An 18,023-nucleotide genomic window follows, 5' to 3' on the forward strand; every position below is an offset into this window, starting at 1 on the left:
ATGAAATGGATGTATTTTGGCATGCATTCTGGGATGGGTTATTCATTATCTTATAAATATTTCAAACAAGCAACTATACTGCCATTAGTAGAGTTCTGATACCTAAGAAACTGACATTTATGGCTGCAAAGATGGTGTGCTGAAGGACTCAATAATGAAGTGGCAGAACACCCTGCCAAACAACATATGCAAAATCTGCAAACATATCTCCACTGTTACTATAATCAACCCACCCCACATCACATATTTCAAGATCTCTGGGATCTACATGTACCTAGTACAGTATGTGGTGTACCTCACGCATTCCACGGTATGTTCCAATAACTAATATGGGGGCAAAACCAGAATGGCAATAAGGACAGTGCTACATGAACTCACAAGGAAAACAATAAAATAGAAAAAAAACTTATCACTTGACGGCGAACATTTGCCACAAAGTTATCTCTCTCTGTCCTATGAGTCTTCATCCTCAAAAGGAAACCCATACAAAACTTTCAAAAGACAAGCCTAGGAGTTTAAATGCATCTCTTTGCTAGACACCATAAACAATTATGTTAATGGAGACACTGGATTTGTGGCTTATGACAACAAATCTGCAGCCCACAAACCCCCTTTTTTGGTCTTAAGACTTCATCAATGTTAACAGATGACATACTCTAAGGGACCTTTCAAAGTAAGTGCTCATTATTCATGCTCCATTATCTGTGCAACCTTGTATTTAGCAGTGACAATGAATATCCTTTCCTAGACTGAACAGAGAGCTCCATGTAGCCCAAAATCTTGTCTCACCAACAGAGGTAAGTCCAATAAAAGGTAACATCTCACCCACCTTGTCTCTCTAATATCCTCTGACCAACAAGGCTCCAGCCACTGAGATATATTTATGTACTCATTTTACATTGTGTTATGCATTACAAATTCAAATTATATGAGCTGTAACTCCCCTTCTATTTACTAATAGGCATTACAAAAACAAAACTAAAAAAAAATGCACAACACACTCTAGTGGACTGAGAAACAATTACATGAAATAGAATTCAGTTTTATGTTGAGACTTGCATACTCTACATGAAAAGTATTAATGTAACTTTTTATATTGTTCCACGTTCCATCCACTCCATGTAATATTCATTACTTTAAATATTTGTGCATGAGATGTAATTTAACATTTTTTCTTGCTACAAAGATACTGTGCAATCCCTGCACTCCTAAACTTGATTCTAAAAGTCAGCTACTGTTGGTGCCACTGAACTCTTTATACCTGTTTGATTAATTGCTTGTAATATTGCTTGTTATTACAGAAGATACATTAGAGTAGTATTTGAGCTTATTTCAGCTAAGGCAAAATTGTAAAGATTCTGCCAGCAGCCACTGTACTGTTTGGTTCTTTGTAACTGTAATAACTCCTTCTCTCTGGAATAGTGCACTTCGTTATATATAAACTGTTTTAGGAAGAAAAGTGATGACCTTTATTTTACAGATGATGACACTAAGGAACATATGTAAAATGACTTCCTCCAGCAGTGCCTGGGGCAGCACAGAAAAGAGCAACTAGGTGAACTATTAGACAATAATGCTTCATAGAGCCTGAAAGGCACACAACTTTCACAATATCTTTCAATTAATTGACCAGCCTGTCCCACTCTCTTACGGGCCCCAATCAAAAGCCCGCTGAAACAAATGCAAGGTCTCCACTATGAACAACAGTCTTTGGATCAGGTCCATAACTAGCTGATTTCCACTGTGAAGCAATGTGATCATTTTCACAGCCACCGAAAGTGATGCTTTATGGCTGACAAACAGTCCCCTCTAGCGAGAGTGTCAATCTTTTTCCTAAGAGATACCCAATTTTCATTGATCAGGCCCTCTGTCTCAGTAACATGACACATTCATGTCAGCTAATAAAGAGTCTAGATGAGAATCCATGCTGCTCATGCTTAGTGTAACTAAACAAACTTCTGTACTACAGAGGGGTATAACCTTATTACTCTTGTTCACAAGACTCAAAAGAGTTAAGATATGATTGTTACTTAACAACCAATTTATCTTTGAATCACTGTTCATATTGGGTCCAGAAGCAGTATATTTAATTAGGTTGAGTACTGCTGACTTCAGAAGTCATGTTACAGAAGGATATATTATCTGCCTATAACACGCTTGCATAAAATCCATTTGAAAGGAGTAGAAATAAAAATACTAATAGTTATTGATATACTATTAACCCATTAGAGTGGGTAATTTGACTATTTTCAACCAGTACAAAAATACTAACCTTCGCAACACTCTTCCTTACGTGCAGTAGGTACAAATCCCCATTATGCAGCTAAAATCAGGCATAAATACTGTCTAGCTCAAGATTTCTCTTCAACTCAGCATTAGAAGACCAATCAGAGTTTTAGTTTCAAGTCCTAGGTACTAAAAACATTGCCACTATTTGAAGTGTTAGTCCTTAGTCAATATCTATGTCACCTGACACAGTGAAAAAGGTGAAAAAATATCCATCAGTTATAGCCAGCAGTGCAACCTCCCACATACTTTTTACCAGCATGAATCCAGCTTCATATCTGCTCAGGGAACTTCTGCAGTCCCACTGGCATGGTTCCACTCACTAACACACCATCCTGGAGCGTGGGGGCCAACCACAGGTTAGAGCCATTCAACAAGGGGGTGGCCTCCCTCATGAGCTACAGCTCTGCCAACTGAATTTCCAAACAAAATCAAAATTCTTCCAGCACTAATTATAGAGAATTAATTTTTTCAACTCAAATTCTATTTGTGCTAAAATAAAATGTTCATGTTTTCAATAGCTGCAGCTTTTGGCACAGTATGGTCAGAATTGGCTGATACTAAAGTAAACAGCAGCTTAGCTGAAGTCCAATGAATTCACAGCCTTCTCCAAAGCAACAAATTAAGAATTAGACCAGGTTAGAAACACCAATAAAAAAAACCATGAAAGCACTCACTTTTTGATTTCTCGGAGGAGCATTCGAATAAGGATGGCTTGCAGTGGCTCAATCATTAATTTCCTCCACATATCAAGTGCTAGCTATCAAGATACAAACACAAAGAACAGTTATCCCATAGTTAGTGCAGTTTAAAAATATACAAACTAAACCACAATCCGGGCAGGAATTATCATCCTTCCCAGTACTGATGTTCATTCTCAATTCTTTTGTTTGACTAATTCCATGTCTGCTTGATCAACAGTATTTTACCCAGATCCGGACACACATCGGTTTCTCTCACCCACAGGTTCCACTCATTAAATTTTGCTTTTCAGATCCAGCAGTAACAAGTCTCTGTAAAATGTCTTAAAAGTGATTTTTTTTTTTAGAGTTCTAAATACTTGCAACACTCCCAGTGCAAATCAAATGTGTATCATTAAAATTTAAATAAACACAGTTGAATTATACATTTTTATGTACACTTTATGGTCACCTCACAAAAACTATATTCAGAGGTACTTGCCTCGCCTATTTCCATCAAAGGTTCACTTATATCCACACCTCCATAGCCATACTGAAGATCAGCTTCAGTTAATTTGTTCTTCTTAATAAACTGTGTGTTAAGGTACCTACGGCAACAAAAACATTCCAATCAAATCCCAGGGCATAAAACCAAGTGAGATGCTAAATACTTCAATAAATTTTGTAACTACATAATCAAATTACAAATAATTTTGAAAATGACAGCATTCCATAAGATAAGACCTGTTGTATAAAAACAAAGGCTGCAGGACTTGCCCTGAATTCATTCTTTGAACTAAGTATATTTTAATTGTAAAATTGCCAGTGAGGGAAAATTAGCACAACCCTTGAAAGGCTATTGCAATGCCACAGACTTGAAATTTATGGCTAGAAGGGATCACCATGTTATCTGAACTACAGAGCCCAACATGAATTCCAAAGTGTCAATCTGCAGACAATCTACATCTGCCACACTCAAACCTTGATCCAATCAGCTAGCTGGATTTTACCTTCATCTGCATCCGCACCTGCAGCAGCAAGCCATCTAGCGGGGAGGAGGTAGTGAGCACAGATGAGCGAGCAGGTGCAGGGTCTTGCAGGAAAGACGCAGCAGGAGATCAGGCACTGGAGAGTAAGGGGCAGTGTGGGAGCAGGGTCTTGAGTGGGAGTGGGGAGGAGGAAGAAATGGATGTTGCATTATGTGCTGCTGCTGCCGCCACCGCCGAGGGCCTCTGAGCCTCACTACCCAGTGGCAGCAAGCAGCTTTTATCATATCAGAGAGGAGTGAAAGGGTACATCATGGGTGCCCTGCCCACTCCAATCCCCGTGGGAGTGGTGGGCCCTACTTCCCAAGAATTGGCACACTGGGAGTGCAGCCAGAGCTGCTGGGCTGAACTGCATGGTAGGAATACTGGGGCTGCCCCAGGAGCTCAGGTTGCTGGGTAGGATGTGGTGCAGAGAGTAAGTGCTGGACACTCAATTCTGACCTGCCACCAAGCCCCAGCCACCGACAGGTGGCTGCCAGTCCCAAGCACACTGCAGTCTCCCACCCCCTAGGCTGCCCCAACTCAACACCACATTCCAAGCACCATTAGTGTTGGCACCAAACCACCTGCCCTGCAGGATGCTCTGGTGGCATACCAGCCCCCACTTCCCCCCAGGAATGGGCTCAGTGCCCAGAGGCTAGGAGAACTAGGGACAGGTGCACCTGCCCACGGTATTGCCCCCTGCCTGCTCCAGGGCACTAGCCCCACCTCCACCATAGCTTCAGCTCTGCAGAGCCAGGTCCTCCTGTCTCAGAGTGGGACAGTTTTCTACTTTTCCAGGAGGGGAGAAGGGTGCCAGCTTCAGGAAATCACCTGCCTCCACCCCACCCACACAGGCTCCCAACTGTATCAGCTTGTAGTGTCAAAACTGCAAGTGAGGAGCAGGTGCCATATCTCCCCAAGCCAGACCCCCTACAGGTCAAGGTTCACTAGGCAGGGCTGGCACTGGGCCCCTCATGCGGGGAGGGTTGTTTGGCCTGTAGCCTCCTGCCTCCACCAGCAGTGGTGGGCCTACTTGGCACCCCTCCTCCCCAAACCTGGTGGCTAGGGTAACCACATTTGGTGGGTATCCACATTTGCTCCACTATCCGTAAAAATGGTCCATGGATACACAGCAAATATTCAGGATTCTACTAATCTCACTTTTTGAATAAGAGAGTACCTGCATACTAAATCCCAACAACTAAAATTAGACCAAAGTGTTATGGCTCATAGGGGACTGAACAATTATGTGCCACAAGCAGAGAACAGGAAGGATCAAGATATACCAATATCAGGAAAACAATTCAGAGAGATACACCCAGATAATCCCAGCAAAAGATCTGCACTTCTTGCTATAGAGGAAGGTGAAAAACCTCCAAGGTCACTAACAAACTTATTGGGGGAAGCATTCCTTCTGAACCCCACACAGAGTCATCAGTCAGCAAGAACCAGCCAGGTAAGCATGCTCAGTACCCATTCAGAGCACTAGCTCCACATGACCAAGTGTCCCATTTCCAGCCCCTGGCCCTCCTGCTTACTTCAGGGAAAGACGAGGAATTACCACACCCCAGAACACACTTGAGGGACACAGTGGGCCATGTGCTAGTGACCAACTGTACATCTAAGGCATGAGCCTTAGGAACTCAACACACAAAGCCAAAGTGTCACCCTGGGCTGCTAAGGCTTCCTCTCCAGCACCTTAAGAAACCATTCTTTTAAAATTAAGTATGGTGTGTGCCACCCAACTCCTGGAAGAGCTGTTCCAGAACCTCGCTCCTCTGATAGTTGGAAAATTTCTTATGTCCAATCTGAATTTGCTCCCCGACAGTTAATTCCTGTTTGTCCTCATGCTAACATTTTCCTTTAGCTTAAATAGTTCTTCACCCTCATTGCTTTTTACAAAAGCATTAGGGAAATAAACACCAATCACATCTGCTCTCTGCCATCCAAAAAGACTAAACCAATGGCTCTCAACCAAGGATACCCACATTCCTGTGGGTACATCAACTCATTTAGTTCTCTGCCTAGTTTTACAGGAGGCTACATAAAAACCAGTTGCAAAGTCAGTCAAAACAAAATTTTCATTCCCACAATTACTTGTTTACTGCTCTGTATGTACACTACACACTGGAATACAAGTGTAATAATTATATTCTAATTCATTTATTTTATAACAACAAAGGGCTGTGCCCCACGCTTGCTATGCTTGGCAACCCCCCACACCTCCGCCTGTCTTCCTCCTGATGGGTCGGGGAGTCACGTCCCCAGCCCAGGGCCAATCCCCAGCCCCACCCCTCCCTGTTCCAATCTCCACCCCTCCCCCTTGTCCTGGTCTGTCTGCTAGCCACAAAGGCTTGGGGCAGTCTGCATTGAGTGGCTCCAATGGGGCAGTAAAAGAGGTGGAGGGGAGCTGGGCTGCCCCAGGCCATGGGCGAGGCGAGGAGCGAGGAACAGATGACATTGCCAGGCCACAGTGGGGAAGGAAGGTGCCACTTAGAGCTGAGCTCCAGCTGCCACTACTGTCTCTCGCCACCCCTAGGTCACACAGAAGGAAGCAGCTCCCCTGTCAAGTCCAGCAGTAACCTCCCTCCAAACCTAAATTTCACTTAAACACCACCCTTCCCTTCTCTCCATGAGCCAGTTCTCTATCCAACTACAGTTCTTGTGCTAATTGGCAGCTTCTTTAATTCAACTACTAATTCACTATTTGGTATCTTGTCCAATGTTTTACTGAAGCTCACTTAGATATATTTAATTTTCCTTATATTATTTCTTCAAAGAAGAAAAATCATGCTAGTCTGGCACAATCTAGCATAGGTAAACCCATGTTCCTATAGTGCATTGCATTCCCTTTGCCATTTACCTCCATCAGTTTTTAATTTTTCTCATCATTGGTTCTAGTTTTCCATACTACTGCAATTACACTAACATGTCTGTAATTGTCCAGATAACCTTCCCTCTCCTCCTCCCTCTGACATCTATTCTCCAATCATAGATTACTATACCTGAATAGACTCATTAAAAACCCTTGCCACCAACTAGCAATCCCATGTACCATTGCAGTTAAAAATGTTATGCCTGATTCCTACCCTGAATTTGCCCAACTGTCAGCCTTTGGCACTTGTTTTACTTTTGTCTGTTAGATTGGAAAGCTCTTTCCAAAATGTTGCTCCCCATTTCGGCGCTTATCTTCTTTAAGCTAAAGAGATTGATCTTCTTGATTCTTTCACTGGAAGTCAAAAACAAGTCCTGTGGCACCTTGCTGTTTTTGAAGACACAGACAAACATGGCTACCTCTCTGATGCTATAAGTCAAGTTTCATTATCATTTAAACATTCTTCTGGCTGTTCTTTGAATCCTCTTCAATTTGTCAACATCCTTTGTGACTTTACAACACCACAGGTAGAAACTATATTCCACTAGCAGTTACACCAGTGCCAAATATAGAGATACTGTCACTCCCCTACCTCAGATCCCTCTAAGTGGCCTGGCCACGCAGATGCCTAATAAGCCCATACAGATCTCAGGTCTGCCACAGATAGAGCAGCTATGGCCAGAACAACATGCCTCACCTGCAGCCACACAGGTCCCTGCTGGGGCCAGAGGAAAGGGGTGTCCCTCGAGTCCCAGCAGGGAGCTGCCACAGCCAAAGCAAAGGCACTTTCTCCAAGTCCTCCAACTGCCGTCCCCTGAAGCCATAGCCAAAATGTGCCCCTTGTCCAGCTCAGTCCAGCCTCACCGGAGCTGCCACAGCTGGCAGGGAGGAACAACTCACCCGGTCTGGAGGTGCAGTGGTGACATACCTGGGGGAGCTCTCCTGGTGGGGGAGCCTGTACACAAAACTCCTGATTCCCAGCCCCCAAATCCAGCACCCCCAGCCATAGCCCTCATTCCAATGCTCTGCCCCAGCTCAGACCCCTCTCCTACACTCCAAACCCTCATCCCTAACCACACCTCAGAACCTGCATCCCCACCCAGAGCTCTCATCCCCCACAATCTGAGTCCTCCTCACACACTTCAAACTCACCCCCTTACCGATGGTCCACATGTGGAATGAGTTTTATGTGCGCCAATATGCAGATGTGTGACCCATCTCCATACTGATGCACATAACAAAATTCACTCTGCATATAGACAAATATTAGAGGGAACACTGCACCCTACTCCTTATTTCAGATTCAACTCTCAACATATATAAGGCTTACGTTAGCCCTTTCTGCCACAGCATCACACCGGTGATAAAATTTAATCTGATTTCTGATTCCTCAGGTGTAGTGAAGTGTGATGTGTGCAACAGTCATCTTTTGTTGTACATTTATGTAGACATCAGCATTCATCAAAAACTCTGCCAAGGAAAAACATTGCACTCAGAACACCTCAACTAAAAATACACAAACCTGTACTTGAAGATTTCCTGACCCACCAAATATATGGTATATGCCGGAGATGCCAAACCTGATTGGAAGACTGTATCTAAGGAAGTAGTGACTGTAAAAAGTATTTGGAGATCCTGTTTGATAATCAATAAAGCATGAGCTTAGGGTGCAGTCAAGGGCCAAAAGGGCTAGCTAACGTGGTCTTTGAATTTACCAGATGGGGACAGAGCAGTAACAGGGAGCTAGCTTTACCCCTATGTACAGCACTGTGAAGACCTACTGGGACTTACTACCCAGTTGCAAAATTCACAAATCAAATGTGTGTTAAACTGAAAGGGTTCAAAGACTGATGGATTCTCAATCATTTGAAGCCTTTAAATGAAGACTGGAGATCTTGCTAAGAGATATGCTCTACACCTCAACCACAGGTTATGATCTGGACACAGAAAATGAAATTCCATGGCCTCTGTTATGTAAGAGGTTAGACCAGAAGGAACAATTATTATAGTTTTGACTTAAAAACATGTTCCTGGTCTCACAAATAGCTGTTTTGACTTTGATCAATTCTTATAAAGCAAACCTGGATATTTGCGAAACTGACATTATACAAACTTTACAGAACAGATTTTTATGAATTATTTCAGTTACACTACTACCTCAGATCCAAACCAGTATGAGAAGAAATAAAGCAGTCATTATCGCTCAATCTTTGTTGATAAACGGATTAATTGCAAAAGCTGGATTGATGCTAGGATCACTAAGTTGCAACATAAGAAATAAAGAAGTGGAGTTTTGGGGTACTGCAGAAAATACCTTACATGATTCTTTAAAAGGGAGTTCTTAAGAACACCACAGTTATATTTTTGTCATTATAAAAGCAGTTCCAGTGGAAAGTAATCACATGCTTCAAAGACAAACAGACCAAACCATACCAAAACCAAACCATCACTACCACAAACTTAATACAAATGATGCTTCAGAGGACATACCTTTAAGTTTGGGCATCACATACAAATACACAGTTTTGTTTTGTTTTTTTAAGTTAAAATAGCCCTTTCAGAGCTGCAAAGTTTGTGTTGTAAAAATGCACAGTACTAGGTGGTAAGTGGAAGGATTAGTTAAAAGAATTTTTAAAATATATAAAAATACGTCTCTCAGATTACATAACCTGAGACTGTTCAGTGGACTATCTGAGCCAAAGTTGATATGATATGACACTAACCCTTTAAACAGAAGCAAGACCTCTGTAAGAGTCATTATGCTTTACTGTTATGTGATCCGCCCTCTATTAATGTACATCTAGTCTCCTAGAATTTCAATCTACTACTCTTAAACCTAAAATGGTATATGTATTTAGCTCCAATATGTGCAGACAAATTAGCATCTCTCTCTTTAAGAAGCAGGGGTATCAGAAAGGAAAGAAATGGGAAGATGGAGGGACAACACTAATGCGTGAAGCTATTACATGATTAACGATCACTTGGTAGACAAAAGTATACGATCTTGTGAATTTTTAGTGTACATGCAATTGGATTATGAACTAAATACAGTCAAACTGACTTTTAAGGAGGCATACTTGGTTATCTACATATCTAACTAGTTTTCATTGCTAATTAATGTATTTTAACATATTCTTTGCAAGTTTTGCTATTTGGGATGATTTGTACAATTCATGATCAGAATTTTGCTTCATCTCTTCCTTCTTGACTTACTGCCTGTGAGAAGTAAAAGGGTACTAAAAAAGCTTGATGCAAGCGAACTGGCAGGATAGCAACAGGTTATACTGTCAACTCCTAGCCCTTGCCCACTCCCATTCTGTCCACTAATGAGCCACGTCACATCTCATGTTGCATATATTCAACAGGGCAGATTTGAATCCTTATTTTGTATCCGTGATATCCATTTGTAAGTATTATATAAAAAATTCCACCTTACTAAAAAAAATGTAGTATACTCCTACTTTAAAGCTCTACTGTGAACAGCAAGGCTAAAATGTAGTATTATGGAATCCCATGTATCCCAGCTTGCATGCTTAAAAAAATCCTCACACCTCCCCCGTACTATCCCTGTAAATAAAGTCTGGGCTCTGCAAGTCAAATTAGGTTATTTAATTCTTAATTAATGAAAGCTCTGGAAGCTCTCATTAACCAAGTTCTACCTATTTAATTCCACTATTGAAACTATGCTTCAGTATACAACTAACTAGTATCCAAGAACAACCATTCTTGTGACAGGTGAGAAAGGAAAGAATCTGTATCAGCGTAAGCTATATTGGGTTTTCAGCATTAACAAAAAAAGAGTACAAAGCTTGAAGAGAGCAGCGGATATAATTTTAATACACAAACACACTTTATGGGCTCTATACTGATCTTTCGAATTACACATGAATTAGACAATATGTAGGTCTATTCAGCCCAGCATTTTGCTTTTCTGCTGTACAAAGTGCATGGATGACCATTCAAAATCCTAGAAAGCATTTACTGTGACTGGCACACAGACAAACGTAGCCAGTTTTCATCTCCACAAAATAGCACACACATCTGGCTGCACAACCTTCATTGTTCAGTTTGATTCCAGTAAGTGGGAACCCCCTAAGTAGATGTGAGTATATGACGACATCTTCCCACATTTCATTCCCCTCTTTCCCCTGACATGTTAAGCGTTTAAGTAGATATGGGTGCTACACTGTAACTCAAATGAACCATTCACAGTTATGGCTCAGGGCAGCTGAAAGACCCCAGACTACAGCCAGCTTCGGACCTGGGAAAAAAGAGACCCTTAGGACAAGAATATTCCCGGCTGCAAGCCTTACTTTGACAAATGTGGTAACTGTATAGCTAATACATTGCCTTCATTAACATATATGGCTGTGGTGGGGGAAGGGGGCGCTAAAAGATCCCTGGCTACAGCCAGCCCTGAAAACATGACTGCTGAGGGAGACTTCCCACAGCTGCCTAAAAGAACTCAGACTACAGCCAGCCCCCAAAAATCATGACAGCCGAGGAAGACATCCTCCAGACAGCTAAAAGACCCCCTGCTACAGCCAGCCTCAAAAATCATAACAGCAGAGGGAGACGTCCCTTGGGCAGCTACAAGACCCCTGGCTACAGCCAGCCCCCAAAAATCATGAATGTCACTGAATGCTAGCTGCCTGGCACCTTGCACAGCACATCTTTTTATTGGTTTGGGGTCAAGCCATGTGATGTGGCTGGGCATGGAAAAGTTCCATGCTGTGTGTTGCCTCCAGGGTAGGGGGGGTGGGGGAGAAAGGGAGATGTCGGGGTTAGGACAACATGTAAACGGCTGAAAAGAAGTTTCTTATCCTACCAGACAAGGGTGACCCCCACCCGCAGCCTAGCTGACATAGGGCATGGGAGCCAGCGGCTGGCGCCAGGCAGTGCAGAAAAAAAGGCAGTTAACAGGGGTATACACAGAACCACAGACCCCACAGCTGCACTACTAGCAAAGAAAAAGAAAAGATTTTTCAGCCTCTCATGACCCTGCAGCCATGGGCTTCCAGGAGCCTAATTGAAACTGTCTGCCTGTTGTTTAATTCCTCCGCACCTGAGAGTGGTGGAGATGTAAGAGGCCAGAGAGAAGAACCATGGGGCACATACGAGACATCTGTGGAGGCTAATGAATTCAGTTTTAAGATGTGCTGCATCCTCACCACCCTTCATCTGGGATTTTAAGTTTGAACTGAACACTACACCCATCAAGCTTCTATGATTTTAGGATTTTGATATTATGTTGATTTTAGCGGTCCATATATCAAGCTAATAGAATTTTCAGTGAGGACAGGCACTTGGAAAATTCAAGCTAACTGACTTCAACTCGATTTTATCTCATAATATAGATGCAGCCAGAGAAGTACTGTGCCATCTTAAGTATGGATATTACCGTACTATTTCATACAAATGGTACTGCTCTGTAATACACCTCTGTGCAACTATGAGTAACACTTCAATAGGTTTTGCTTGTAATTGAATTAAAGATGAGTGCAGTCTGCCGCTGGAATTTTGTTTTTTTACGTAAGTTTCATTAACATGCATTTTTAAGATTCTATTTAGTTTCCACATGAAATTAAGATTTATATAATCTTTTCACATTTTCCGCAGAACTAGCTGAAAACATGACCACAAATTAATAATCCAAGCTCTTATTAGCAAAACTAGCTACAGCACAAGCCCACACCAGCGTCAGGGGGAGAAAAATCTGCTTCACTTTTGCACGGTAAAAGCATTGCCATCAACTGAGTTATTCAACATTGCACACATGTTCAACGGATACTTAGGTAACCAGTATATCAACAAGTCCAAACCTGGTGTTCTGATGCCAACTGGCCAAAATAGGGTGGGGAAAAAAATTAGGAATGTATTGTTACACAAAGTGTTCTTATTTCAATAAATTATTTTGGAAACCATGAAGCGCAAACCAGATTATGAAGTGCGTTTTCCCAGTAAAGCTCACTTCCTAATAAAAGTGTTAGTTTTTAAAGTGCTATAGGACTACTTGTTTCGTTGTGCTAAAAAGTTGTTGGATAACCTCTTATTTTATTTGTGTAAGATGGAGAAAAACATTACAAAACTTGTACGAAAACAGGCTAAACTATTTAGTGGGATTTTATACCCTGAGTCAAAGTTACAGCAATTTTTATTTCAAATGCTTAAATGATACAATATGGATATAAAAATTCTCTCTCAGCTGGAACAATTTTTCAGGCCCAAAATATTTGCCTGCAAACGTGAATAAAAATTTGGACCTTAACATCTGGTTTTGAGTTTAAGGATAAAAATATAACTTCTGCTGATTTAAAAAACTAGTTCTCATTGCTTGCAGGTGGACTATTCAGATATGGTATTTCAGAAAATCCAGCATATTTTTAACCCTATAAGTAGTAGTACCACTGTTACATGTCTTTTACAAAAACCCCATGACCCAAAATATGTAAAGCACGGTACATTTATGTGTCATCTGCACACTCTGCCGACACGGATTCACTTCACATGAGTACAACAGTGGTCCCTAAACTGTGGCCCCTTCCCTGCCAGCAAACCCGGGCCAGATCTCCTCAGCAAGCGGGGAGACAGTACACTAAACTTCCAGTCTCGCTCCTCTGGGCCCAGCTCCACTCTTACTCCCTCTCTACCCTCAAACATTGCTCCACTCTAGAACCCAGCTGGACTTTGCCCCCACTGCCTGTGTCCTCAAACTCTGCTCGCAGCTGCACCTCTGCTGCCATTCATTCCTTCCCTACCCCAAAACCATCTCCACCTCTGACCCAACTCCACTTTCAACCCAGGCTGCACGGCTGAGAAAGCCTTGGCTGTGCAGTAATGCAGGGTAGCACAGACATTCCATTACTGGTTTGGGAGGGCATGACTGGATAAGACAGAGCACCACTGGAGGAGAGAACAAGCAGAGCATTATACAGGGCAGGATACAGGGCCAGCTTCTCAAACTTGAATATTTTTCTACAAAAGCAAACAAATGACATGCATGGAGCCGCTACAGGACTTTGTGTGGGGGGGTGGGGGCAGCAGCGTGGTGGCGCTGCACAGCATAAGCTACAACATTACAACGCCTAGATGAGAGGCTCCTTAGAGCCTGCTGCAGACCACTTGCAGGAAATCTACAGAAAACTGGATGATCCCATGATGCCACAGCTGCCAAATACCACTGAGAAGTTTCCGAGGAAAAAAGCTTGTTCAGTACATCTGAAGAAGAAAGGAGAAAGATGGCAGGGAAGCATGTGGAAGGGAGGGAAAGGGGGACAAAGCACCATGGAAGCAAGTTCAGGGGAGCAGGGAGAAAGAGGAAGAGAACAGATGTGAGAAAGGATTTATGTGAATAGACATCACAAAAATCTTATGAACTTCACCAGTAACAACTAAAGATATAGATTTTTACAGAAATTATTTGGTAAAACTGCCAAAGGGACTTTAAAAATACAACAAGTGGGATGGGAGATGGCACAAGAAAATCTCTTTAGTTTAGATCCATGTTAGGAGAAAGAACAGGAATTTTCAGACTGGGTTCTGAAACTTGACTAGCTTGTTCATAAGAATGTAACAGCAGCCATAGTAGGTCAGACCTGAGGTCCCTCTAGTCCAGTATCCTGTCTTCCAACAGTGCCAATGCCAGATGTTCCAGAGGAATCAACAGAACATGCAAACCATAAGCGATCCCTCCAGTCACCCATTCCCAGCTTCTGACAGAGGCTAGGGACATCATTCCTACCCATCCTGGAGAACAGCCACTGAATTTATGAATTTATTTAGCTCTCCTCTGAATCCTTTTGAAGTCCTGGTTTTCTCCATGTCCTGTGGCAAGAAGTTTCAGAGGTTGACTGCACTGCATGAAGAAATACTTCCTTTTGTTTGTTGTAAATCTACTACTCATTCATTTCAATTAGTTTTTGTGTTATGAAAGCAAACAACTTTTCCTCATTTAGTTTCTTCACGTTATGATTTTATATGCCTATCAAATCACCTTAGTCTTATCTTTTCAAAGATGAAAAACGTCTCCACCTTTTCAATCCAATCTCGTATAGCAGCCATTGCATACCCTTCTTTATTTTTGTTACCATTTGCTGGACCTTTTCTACCACCACTTTTTTTTTTTTTTTTTTTGGACATGAGGTGACCACATTCGCACTTAATATCTAAGATTTGGGTGCACCATGGATTTATATAGGATGGTCCTTAACATGGTTTGTTTTTTGACTGCTGTTCCACATGGAGTTGATGTTTTCAGAGAACTATCCACAATGAATAGTTACAGAGAGGAAGCCATGCTAGTCTATACACTACCAAAACAAAAAGCAGTCAAGTAGCACTTTAAAGACTAGCATAATAGTTTATTAGGTGAGCTTTCTGTCCCATGAAAGCTCACTTAATAAACTATTTTGCTAGTCTTTAAAGTGCTACTTGACTGCTTTTTGTTTTGATCCACAATGACTCCAACATCTCGTTTTTGAGTGGTAACACGTAATTTAGTCCCTATCATTTTATATGTATAGTTGGAATTATGTTTTCCAATGTGCATTACTTTGAATTCATCAATGTTAAAATTCAACTGCCTTTTCTTTGCCCAGTCACCTAGTTTTTGCAAGATCCTTTTCACGTTCTTCACAGTCTGCTTTGCATTTAACTATTCTGGGACATTTAGTATCTATCATAAATTTTGTCATCTCAGACTCTTACCTTTTTCCCCAGATGATTTATGAATATTTTGCATGATTGGTCCCGGTATGGACCCAGGGCACACCACTAGTTATCCCTCTCCAGTCTGAAAACTGACCATTTATTCCCAATTTTTAGCCAGTTAACAGTCCATGACAGAACCATCCCTCTTATCCCATGACAGTTTACCCTTGCCCTTGGTGAGGAACCTTGTCAAAGGCTTTCTGGAGATATAAGTACACTGTATTCACTGGATTCCCCTGGAGCAAAGAAAGATCTTTAAAGCAAGAAGTTTCATTAAGGCAATCTCAAATTGTAAACATTCTAACTGCAAGATTTGGAAAACAGAACATCTAAGGCTCTTGTGGAATTCAGGCATTTTAGGCTGATGGGGTGACAAGTTACCTCCTCTCTTTGCGCCATCCAATGGCTCCCTTTTTTCACTAAAAAGAAAAGCTACTTGTGTCTTTGTTTTTAAGCTCTTTATAGTTGTGGTGTCCAATACGCTGTCCATTTGCCACAGGGCAAACTGGCCACCGAGTTGTGGTGAAGCAGCTCATTAGAGCCACAGGCACGGAGCACCCTCCAGTCCACCATTTGGTGGGACAAGCACGTGGCGGCCATGGTGGAAGTGACTCCTCCTGCAGCTTGGGGCAGCAGGACTCTGGTGAGTCACCAGCAGTTTGCATGGCAGGGAACAGGTGGGGCGCCTGGCTGGGGGGCAGGCTGTAGTGATCGCTAAATTTTGTTTTGGACACCACTGCTTTATAGCCTATTCCCTCCATATGCATCATTTTCAATACACTGACTAGGTGCCTCTTTACATCAGGAGTCATGCCCTTATCTGAATGAAGTCCACCAGTTCAAATAAAGTCTTTGAATAGAAAGAACTGGAAATGTGGAGTGAGTACATTTATATAATTTTAAAAGCTGACTTTTACATATCTGAAAACTCAATTTTATATTTCAAACTTAGAATCTTCCATCAACAAGTCTGTAGGAAACCAGACAGGACCCCACCCTTTATACCAGAGACCAAAAATAAAATGTTCGTTTTTCTAGAGTTCTTCAGATATATCAAGTAACAGAGACAAAAATCCTTGAGAAGCGGGATTTAAGAGCGCTATTATAAGTGAAACATGATATAGTCCTCAGCTAAACAAACTTTTGATGCTCATTGATTTTTTTTCCAAAGTGTCAGCTTTAAACTTTTACATACTGTAGAATAAGAACGCAAGTGTTAATAAATATCATCTTAGAACAACATGGTGAAAAGGACCAAAAAACCTAAGGGGTCTCATTCCGTGCATGCAAAACAGCACAAATGAAAGAAAACAGCTACTTATAAAGCATTTTTTTTTAAAACTGTCAGTGGGCAAAAATTAAACCTTCCAAAACTAACTTCCTGACTACTCTACCTAAAGAAGGTACTAAAATAATAGATTAATACCTAGAAGCAAGGGATGCAGAAGGTATCAATGTTCCCTCTTACAGTTAAGAGACAAGAAGAAGGAACCCAGTGATTGTTGAGGCCTCCCTGTTCTATATGGCTTTGGCTATGGCAATCAGTTAGGCTCTCAGGGTGCAAGTGCTACCCCAAACACCTGGGCTATTCAAAACCATCTTGTTTTGCATGCAAGGGTTTATTTGCATTAAGAAAGGAAAATTGATCAATAATGACCTTTTTTGTGTTTCTCTGAACTCATGGTAGCATTAGTGAACTATGGAGAGAAGGTAGGTAAGCTAGTAGTTGTTACCCACAGAAGCTGGACCAATAGCAGAGGAGCTTTTGAACTACACACTAACTCCCTCCTTTACAAGCAGCGTATCATGTAGAAACAGAGAAAGGAGTTGGCACAACTTGGCCAAACAACTTTCTATGGACAGCTAGCACGTTCCGCAGATCATCATTAGGCCACAGTTTGAGAAACATTACACTAACCAATAACTGAGACTACAATCCTATTTCATACAGGCTATCATAAAATAATACTCTAACCATTAATGATTTTAGCCACAATATAATACATAGCTAAAGCAACTACCATACTAGGTGAGCAGTCTCATTTTCTACAGCTTTCTTTAGTCAACTCTGTACAAACCAAACTTTATTGTTCTAGTTATCTTCAGCTACATTGTTTAAAAACTTGTTGGTAAAGTTTACCTGTATAAACAGTCCATGTAGTCTGCCCCTTTACTGTATTCTTCCCAGTATCTATGATACATAACCAGTACTTGTTCTTCAGATTCCAGAACACGCTATGAAGGGGGAAGGGAAAAAAAAGGAACACTACATCATAAATGCTTGCTTCCGAATGTAATGGCAAATATTGTACAGATATAAGATACACACTTCACAATATTTCAAGAGCATACAGTCATCAACTGACTACTGAATTCCAAAAGTGCATTTCAAGCCACGAGGACAAATTGAGACAGTCCTTACATCTTAAGAAGTTTATGATACTG

At 41.6% G+C, this 18,023-nt stretch overlaps 1 protein-coding gene across 4 annotated transcripts in view; it reads right to left on the bottom strand.

Moving 5' to 3' along the window:
* Positions 1-18,023, bottom strand: part of CUL2 (cullin 2) — a 107,347-nt gene that overhangs the window by 59,269 nt on the left and 30,055 nt on the right. For all 4 annotated transcript variants that reach the window (XM_074984985.1, XM_074984987.1, XM_074984988.1 and 1 more), the window contains 3 exons: positions 17,719-17,813; positions 3,469-3,574; positions 2,964-3,046 (listed from right to left, as the gene is read on the bottom strand). In XM_074984985.1, coding sequence (XP_074841086.1) covers positions 2,964-3,046; positions 3,469-3,574; positions 17,719-17,813 — 284 coding nt within the window. The remainder of the gene's footprint in view (positions 1-2,963; positions 3,047-3,468; positions 3,575-17,718; positions 17,814-18,023) is intronic.

The sequence above is a fragment of the Carettochelys insculpta genome, chromosome 2, assembly GCF_033958435.1.
Source record: "Carettochelys insculpta isolate YL-2023 chromosome 2, ASM3395843v1, whole genome shotgun sequence".
Classification (NCBI taxonomy): Eukaryota; Metazoa; Chordata; order Testudines; family Carettochelyidae; genus Carettochelys; species Carettochelys insculpta.